General features: G+C 39.8%; 1 protein-coding gene across 1 annotated transcript; it reads right to left on the reverse strand.

Annotated features, from left to right (window-relative positions):
* Nucleotides 1-4,649: 4,649 nt before the first annotated feature.
* On the reverse strand, nucleotides 4,650-8,600 carry LOC139559429 (iroquois-class homeodomain protein irx-1-like). The gene is made up of 5 exons (XM_071375456.1): nucleotides 8,115-8,600; nucleotides 6,912-7,154; nucleotides 5,909-6,692; nucleotides 5,453-5,513; nucleotides 4,650-5,030 (listed from the first exon to the last, which is right to left on the reverse strand). Exons 1-5 carry the CDS (start codon nucleotides 8,346-8,348, stop codon nucleotides 4,979-4,981), a joined length of 1,374 nt encoding a protein of 457 aa, XP_071231557.1. The 5' UTR covers nucleotides 8,349-8,600; the 3' UTR covers nucleotides 4,650-4,978.
* Nucleotides 8,601-9,618: the final 1,018 nt, after the last annotated feature.

Below are 9,618 nucleotides of genomic sequence, written 5' to 3' on the forward strand. Positions count from 1 at the left end.
ACAGTTTCAGCTGTGCTAACATAATTGCAAAAGGGTTTTCTAATAATTAATTTGCCTTTTAAAATTATAAACTTGGATTAGCTAACACAACATGCCATTGGAACACAGGACTGATGGTTGCTGATAATGGTCCTCTGTACACCTATGTAGATATTCCATTAAAAGTCAGCCGTTTCTAGCTACATTAGTCATTTACAACATTAACAATTTCTACACTGTATTTCTGATCAATTTGATGTTATTTAAATGGACAAAAAAAGTAGCTTTTCTTTCAAAAACAAGGACATTTCTAAGTGACCCCAAACATTTGAACGGTAGTGTACATATTACCTCAATTACCTCAACAAACGTGTGCTCCCTCACATTGACTCTGTACCGGTACCCCCTGTATATAACCTCCTCACATTGACTCTGTACCGGTACCCCCTGTATATAGCCTCCTCACATTGACTCTGTACCGGTACCCCCGTATATAGCCTCCTCACATTGACTCTGTACCAGTACCCCCGTATATAGCCTCCTCACATTGACTCTGTACCAGTACCCCCTGTATATAGCCTCCTCACATTGACTCTGTACCAGTACCCCCGTATATAGCCTCCTCACATTGACTCTGTACCGGTACCCCCTGTATATAGCCTCCTCACATTGACTCTGTACCAGTACCCCCTGTATATAGCCTCCTCACATTGACTCTGTACCAGTACCCCCTGTATATAGCCTCCTCACATTGACTCTGTACCGGTACCCCTGTATATAGCCTCCTCACATTGACTCTGTACCGGTACCCCTGTATATAGCCTCCTCACATTGACTCTGTACCGGTACCCCCTGTATATAGCCTCCTCACATTGACTCTGTACCGGTACCCCCTGTATATAGCCTCCTCACATTGACTCTGTACCGGTACCCCCTGTATATAAATTCCTCACATTGACTCTGTACCAGTACCCCCTGTATATAGCCTCCTCACATTGACTCTGTACCAGTACCCCCTGTATATAGCCTCCTCACATTGACTCTGTACCGGTACGCCCTATATATAGCCTCCACACATTGACTCTGTACCGGTACGCCCTGTATATAGCCTCCTCACATTGACTCTGTACCAGTACCCCCTGTATATAGCCTCCACACATTGACTCTGTACCGGTACGCCCTGTATATAGCCTCACTACTGTTATTTTATTGTTGCTCTTTAATTATTTGTTATTTGTATAATTACTTTTTTCTTTTTCTTTTTCTTCCTTTTTTAAATGTAATTTTATTGTATTTCTTATAATTGTGTCTTTTTTTATATTATTATATATTTTTTGTTTTGTTTTTTTAAAACTTTATTTTAGTATACTTTCTTAACACTTATTTTTCTTAAAACAGCCTTGTTGGTTAAGGGCTTGTAAGTAAGCATTTCAGGAATAAAATAGAATGTAATAGAATAGAATGTAATAGAATAGAATGTAATAGAATATATTGGAATAGAATAGAATGGAATAGAATAGAGTGGAATAGAATAGAATAGAATGTAGTAGAATAGATTGGAATAGAAAAGATTGGAATTTAATAGAATAGAATAGATTGGAATAGAATATAATATAATGGAATATAATATGTTGGAATAGAATAGATTGGAATAGAATATAATAGATCCAGAATATAATGGATTGGAATAGAATGATTGGAATAGAATAGAATGGAATAGAATAGATTGAAATGAAATAGATTGAAATGGAATAGAATAGATTGGAATATAATTAAATAGAACGGAATAGAATAGAACGGAATGGAATAGAATAGACTGGAATATAATATATTGGAATAGAATAGAATATAATAGATTGTAATAGAATAGAATATAATAGAATATTGCTCATACATTAGGGTTGTGAGAACAAGAGACCACATGCATACTGCTATAGTACATGTAGTTCTAGATACTAAAGTAGATGTAATTATAGATACTATAGTAGATGTAGTTGCAGATACTGTAGTACATGTAGTTGTAGATACTATAGTACATGTAGTGTGTTTGTAGATACTATAGTACATGTAGTTGTAGATACTGTAGTACATGTAATTTAGTTGTATATACTATAGTATATGTAGTTGTAGATACTACAATACATGCAGTTGTAGATACTATAGTTCATGTAGTTCTAGATACTATAGTACATGTAGTTGTAGATGCAGTACATTTAGTTCTAGATACTATAGTAGATATAGTTGTAGATACTATAGTACATGGTGTTCTAGATAGTGTAGTACATGGTGTTCTAGATACTATAGTACATGTAGTTGTAGATACAGTACATGTAGTTGTAGATACTATAGTACATGTAGTTGTAGATACTATAGTACATGTAGTTGTAGATACTATAGTACATGTAGTTCTAGATACTATAGTACATGTAGTTGTAGATACTACAGTACATGTAGTTGTAGATACTATAGTACATGTAGTTGTAGATGCAGTACATGTAGTTGTAGATACTATAGTACATGTAGTTGTAGATACTATAGTACATGTAGTTGTAGATACTATAGTACATGTAGTTGCAGATACTATAGTACATGTAGTTGTAGATACAGTACATGTAGTTGTAGATGCAGTACATGTAGTTGTAGATACTATAGTACATGTAGTTGTAGATACTATAGTACATGTAGTTGTAGATCCAGTACATGTAGTTGTAGATACTATAGTACATGTAGTTGTAGATACTATAGTACATGTAGTTGTAGATGCAGTACATGTAATTCTAGATACATATTAGACGCTTTTTCATCAATTGATTATTCAGTTATTGTCCCAATATAAACCCCGTATTCACAGCATATTCAAGCAGTAAGGCACAATTAAGAGATCATGCAATATTGTGAATGAAGTCCCAGGTAAAGGGCGTTGTTCGGCCCAACTCACAGTCAATTAACGAAAGCTCCAGAGTGATAATCAGCGCACTATATGAAATTCAAAAGTTAAATTCTCATGGAATTTATTTGTTTAAGATCATGAAATGTGTGTCAGGCTAAATCAGATATGTATATCATGAATACAGTAAGAATGCTGTGACGTTTAGTCCGGTGCAAAACACATAGAGATCTGCTGCTGTTCTGCCTCTCTAAATGTGTTCAGTATGTCCCCTATATCATCAGTGACACACCAGTGACATGGCATAAATCAACCATGACTTTGTCACGTCCCAAATATGTGCTGTGTAGGCATCTGTGTCCTCGGCATTTCCTGGCCTCCCCTTTAAAGGCCTAGTGCAGTCAAAAATGTAATTTCCCTATGTTTTATACACATTTCCACACTATGAGGTTGGAATAATAGTGGGAAATTGATGAAGGTTTGGACAGCCTGGTGACATCTAATTAGTTAATAGATCAATAAGAGAGTTCCAAACCTCTCTGCCGATAACAGCTGGTTTTCCCATCACCACTCAGGCCACTCCCAGACAGGCCTAGCAACATTCTTGCTAGAGAAATGGCTCTTTGCTAAGAAGCTTTTTATGTTTCTTTTTGAGCATTTTAATGAAAAACAATCCCAGTCTGTTACTTAATCGTTACCCAGAAATGATTAGATATTGAGATAAGAATGACTGCATTGGACCACCACTTTTAGAGAACACACTTATGCTGGCCCGCTCTCCTCTCTCAATGTCCAGCTATGGTCAAAGTCACAGACTGAGCAATCGTCTCGCTTTCTCTACCTCCATCCTTTTCTCGATATCTTCATCTCTCCCCCTCCCCTATATCCGTCCATATCTCTCTCCTTCTTTTATTCCCTTTCTCCTTCTCTCTCCCACCAGCCCCCATTCTCTCTCTCTCGCTCTCCATCTAGCTATCTATCGCTACTCTCTAAGCTGTTGAGACCCCGCCGGGCTTGTGGAGGTCACGATGGCTTCATCAAGTGACCCCCATATCACACATAGACACAGACACAGACACACACACAGCCCCCATACTGGCTGATGGCCTTTCCTCTTCTCTGATCCATATTTCAGAGGCTGCATCAGTGGGGCTCTAAGGGGCTAAGCCGGGATGAAACGCGGGGAGGGAGAGTGGAGAGCACAGCCAAGGAAATAGGCCTTTACAGTTAAGCAAACTGAGTTCCACATTTGCAATTTTATAAGTACCAAGGCAGTCGCATTGTAGAAATAATGTCATGCAGACCCTTACAGAAAAACCGCATGATTTCACATGTTGAAAATCACATGATCATGTGAAAATGAGTTCTTGAAACACTTCACATGTGATCACATGTTTTTACATGTGTAGTTTCATGTTATCACATGAAACTTTGCTTTCCATGTTGTCACATTATCACATTAACTTCACATAAGATCACATGTGAACACATGAAAATGTGTTTTTGGAACACCATGTGTTCGTTCACATGTGATATTCAGTTTTCTTAGTTGTCTCGTTTTTTCACAGAATCACTTACCGATTACCTACCTGCATGACAAACAAAGCCAATTGATGTTGAGAGTTTGGGTTACATTAGGTTCAATGATGTACATTGGCTATGGTCTATGGATTAAACATAATTGTTGGAAATAATACAACACGGAAAACGATATATTTGATTATATTTGATGACTGTTGACAGACCTAGGCGACTGAATGAAGAGAATAAAAAGAAATCAAAGTCCATGACCACGATTGAGTTTATTTCTCAAAAATATATCCTTTAAACAAATTATTTACATGTCGATAACTTTTTCATAGAAAATAAAACAGAAAACAAAAATACACAGCAAAGACAAACATTGCGAGTATAAATGGCAATACGGAAAATGTGTGTGATCAAAAACACAGGCCTATTGGCTATGAATCTTGTCTCGCATCATATAGGCCTACTGTTTTAAAATTGAGTTGAAATCTTACGTTTCACTCACAAAAATATTAGACTATTCGATAAATTGTTCTTCGTTAAATAAGTATTCCAGATTATTCTCCGATGATAACTCTTCACTGTTCATATTGTGGAAATTGTCGAGAGGGCCCGCTGCACCGTTCCATGGTGAGATCTTTTGATGAAGAGAAGAGAAAATAAAATACAAACGTCAGAAATGTAAATGAGTATGACATTGAATAATTCATTTCCTATAATTATATTGCTATCAGGCCGATTTCATATCCTCCCTCAACATATGTGTATTCACTGGCAGGGCGTGAATAAATTGAGGGTATATTTAAATTGCGTGAACGATGATAAGTCAATGGCGCCGGTTCCAACCCTGATGGCCATATTAAACGGTATCTAGTGAGCCGTTGAAATCCGTTAAAGTAGACCGATTAGATCTCTTCAGATGATTTATGAGCTCGAGCTGTGACAGGCCAGTCGGTCAGGTGAAACCGCCTTTACCGGCGGGTTAAAAGGTTAATTTACCGGATGATTAAAATAGATGGCACATGACATAATGTCACAGTGAGGTTTGAAATATCGTACCTGTCAGTAATCAGCTGGAAGGGAGACTTCGGCGAGCCAGACCTGCGAATATTCACGTCATCTGTAAGCAAATAAACATTCAGACAAATGAGTAAAATAATCAATAGGCTATCAGTAGGCTAATTTTTAATTAGGCTAAGCCTGTTGTTAATACAATATTATTTGAGTGATGTAACTGTAACTGGTTCGAAATAAATATAGGCCTGTTGTTTATTAGGAGATGATACAATTGATACAATTTCAGTTTTCAGAAATATCATAATAAATACACGACATGAATTGAAATGAGTGTTAGATCAAAACGGTGTGCCATATTTGGAAAGGGATATTTGAAAAGCGGAAGGAAAATACAGGGCCGAATTCATGAGACTGTTATTCATTTCCAAGCAGATGAAAACTAGCCTATAATCATAATCATAAACATATATAAGCCTAAACCTAGGCTACAGTACATGCCATCTCGCTTTGGACTGAAGCTCTCCAACGACTCATCTCCACTCTCCTCCTCTGTGCACGATGCCCCTGAGGCCTGCGTCAACCGTGCGTCCTGATGGTTCAGCGCGCCATGGAGAGGCATGTGGTGTCCGGCTGGGTTTGCCGCGCCAAGAAGCGACCTGACACCCAGCAGAGAGTTGGCGCTGAGGAACGCCGCGTTGGCCCAGTTGTGGAGCTGCTTCCCGATCTGGCATGTGTATATTCCATGACCCGGGAGTAGGGCCGGGTGGTGGGAGGGGATCGTGGCCTGGTGAGGAATCGAGACAGCCGGGGAAGGTTTGATGGAACTGTCGGGGCTTGTGGCCGTCTCAGCCAGAGACCAGATTTTGGGTTTGTTCTGTGGGGGCCTCTGGCACACCGGTGCATTGGGGGAAAGATCCACAGCGTTTTTACAAGGACCAACAGGCGCCTTAATGAGAGAAATAGGCCCCTCCGTACTTCTGAGGGCCTTGACAGACATCGTCCTCTGGCTCTCCAAGCTACCAGAATCCAATGCGTCCCTGGCGGCCAACTTCCCCTCTCCCTCCACTTCCCTCTGATCTCCTGGGTTCTCCTCGACTTTATCGATGTCGATACTTTCTAAATCGATCTCCTCCTCCTCTTCATCCTCGCTCCCGTGTTTTTCAGGCTCGTCCTCATTGTCGCTGCTGAAGATCCGTCCATCCCGGTCCTCCGCGCTGCGGCCCCACGTCACCTTGTTCTCCTTCTTCAGACGCCGGCGCGCGTTGGCGAACCACGTGGACACCTGAACAGACGAAGGAATTAATTAATATACTTTATGGATCCTTTATTACAAATATTGATAATTAGGTTAATCAAGCCGTCAAATTAGTTTATCTTAAACTGGCAGAACCCATCAAAGTAGGCTGTTTTCCGATCAAATCATGTAGGCCTAGTAGACGGGGAATACTCCTGGCCTAAACCTTTTTATTCCCCATAGCAGTAGACCTTTATGTCTATATACCTGTGTGAGTGTCATCTTGGTGATGATGGCCAGCATGATCTTCTCTCCCTTGGTGGGGTACGGGTTCTTCTGGTGTTCCTGCAACCAGGCCTTCAGAGTGCTGGTGGTCTCCCTCGTAGCGGCCTTGGCTCGGTTCGGGTCGCCATAGCCATACTGGCCGTACGGGTAGAACCCTGCGCTGGCGTGGACAGCCAGACCTCCCGGGTGGGCTCCTGGGCTGTCCTTCAGATCGTACTGAGGGTTCTGGGGGATAGAGAGGGGAATCCTATGAAATGTTTGTCTCTCCAAAAATGTACTAGTTCCAGGCCTATTCTTTATTTTTATTTTGTTTTAATCAAACTTATATTATATAAGCTATTGACTTTCCAGTTCAAAATAAGTTTACAGTATGCTGTGTATTATGACTGAAGTACTATTTTCACACTTTCATAATGTATAGGCTATCTCCTAAAATGATCGACGACAATATTAGGGTAAGCTATTATTATTTCTAGGTTATGTAGAGTTTGTTTCTGACTATTTCACACAAGCACGATATCGCAAATTTCGTATAGGGTATAGTTTATAGATCATATTTTAATCGCTTCCCCGAACTTGACAAATTAGCTTTAATAATTCAACAACATTGACAGTATGAATATATACATCAAACTTTAAATTTAATCAAATTGCAAATTGATTATGAGGGTTGATTATATTCTAAATAATGTAGCCTTCATAATGTCTCTCATGTCTAATTGTTTGTTTATCCTAAATGTACTATTTCTGAAGCAACATCAAATGACTAAATAACTAGAACATTTCAACCATAGGCCTCGTGTAACTCTTCTTCTAAAAATAGGCTCGACTACCCAGTGAAAATATGCAAACGCATTTTTATCAACTAGCATTAGCCTAAATGTAAACGTTTGGTATTGGGCCATGAATAATAAACCACACAATTTCATTAACTATTTTTGTCCTAATTTCAAGACCAGGCGTTTCAGTTTGGAAAAACATGATAGTTGACAGTACTTCAATTGAATAAAGGTCCAAATATAAAATAATGATCCTATTACAATCCCATAATATTAAACTTTCCAATCCAATAAAGCCAATTCACTTGCATGCATTTAACCATCTTGAACATTCCATAAACACGTGAGAAACAACCACTTTCCAACGAAGTTTAAATTCTACATTCCAAGAAAACATCTCTCCTACCATTTGCGATATGAGGGCGAGGTCTGCACCGCTGTAGGGGAGAAACGCGCTGTAGTTCTGAGCCGCCCACGGGTTACCATACATCCCCAGCATCGAGCTAACAGCAGCGGCAGTAGCTGCCTGATTCACGCCGCCATCCGCGCCTCCATCCCGGCCTAAGCCGGCCCGGTCGCCCCCGTAAACCTCCTGGGAGCCACTTAGAAACTGGGAGTACCCCAGCTGCGAGAAAGACATGTCCGGAGAGAAAGGCTCAATAAATCTCTCTGTCTCTCTTCTGTGTCAAAGGGAAGGAAAGGAAAATAGGAGGAATTCCCACTTTCCCAAAAAGATAAGGATGTCTAAATCACAAATCACGGTTAGTCACTAGTCAGCCAGTCAGTCAGTCAGTCCCACTCCCCGACAGCGCGGCAAGCTCCAGTGATAGTGATGAGTTTGGAACTTGAGCGCCCAGTCAAGCCTTTCTCTCTCCCCGCAGGACTCTCTCTAGTGGAGCTGACGGGATGATTGGCAGGCTACTTAACAACCAAGCCCCTCCTTTGCCCCGGGCAAGAGATTAGTGCATTGGTTCGTTCGCTGGGTCGTGTGTGTGTGTGTGTGTGCGTGTGTGTGTGTGTGTGTGTGTGTGTGTGTGTGTGTGTGTGTGTGTGTGTGTGTGTGTGTGTGTGTGTGTGTGTGTGTGTGTGTGTGTGTGTGTGTGTGTGTGTGTGTGTGTCTAAGAGATGGAGAGATATCTCGTTTCTCATAATCACCTTTCTGTCATTTTTGAATGGTAGCTCAAATAAGCAATGAAAAGAAACAACAGCAAAACAGCAAAAATCATAACAACAATAGTACCACTAATATTAATACTAAATAAAGACATGATCATAAAATTAGGCTTAAACACAATAATCATGCATATATATAATAGTTTGTATTATATAGCCTAATAAATACGATAAATAAATAATGTAGGCCTATAACAAAGGCATTTTTGCATTAATTTGAGCCTATTTTTGTATCTATTTCAAAACTCTTCTTAACTACTCTTATGGTGCATTATACTTTCTCGCTACATTATAATTAAGATTAAATATATAAGTGGTCCTGTGAGACTGCGACATCGTAGACCCGCTCCAGAGGAGTAACGGCGACAGCATGGACACCAGATGGCCAAGGGAAGCGTCGACTCGGCCGGCCAAAGATACCGCGGAATGTCGGGGGATATCGACGGAAGTCACTAACGCATATTTTCAGATTAAAGATAAAGATAGAAGGGGCGAGAAAGAGGGAGATATAGATGGAGGGGAGAGATTGTGTAGATATGAGTCAGGAAGTCTGTGCATGGAAGGATAACAGATGTTGAGAGAGTTTGTAGTAAAATATATCTACCTATTTATAAGCAGAATATATCTATATAACAACATATGAGTTTGTGGTACTGTATATCAACACGTTTTCAAATATTAGTCTATTTTCTACCGCAATTTTCCTAACAGGTGTAGGCTAATATTTAGCCAAATAT

The sequence above is a fragment of the Salvelinus alpinus genome, chromosome 29 (assembly GCF_045679555.1).
Source record: "Salvelinus alpinus chromosome 29, SLU_Salpinus.1, whole genome shotgun sequence".
Classification (NCBI taxonomy): domain Eukaryota; kingdom Metazoa; phylum Chordata; class Actinopteri; order Salmoniformes; family Salmonidae; genus Salvelinus; species Salvelinus alpinus.

Coding starts and splice junctions, on each gene's coding strand:
- LOC139559429 (XM_071375456.1), bottom strand. CDS start 8,348: ATGTCTTTCTCGCAGCTGGGGTACTCCCAGTTTCTAAGTGGCTCCCAG. Junction 7,155..8,114: donor TCGCCCTCATATCGCAAATG/GTAGGAGAGATG, acceptor TCTATCCCCCAG/AACCCTCAGTACGATCTGAA. Junction 5,031..5,452: donor TTCCAGCTGATTACTGACAG/GTACGATATTTC, acceptor CTTCATCAAAAG/ATCTCACCATGGAACGGTGC.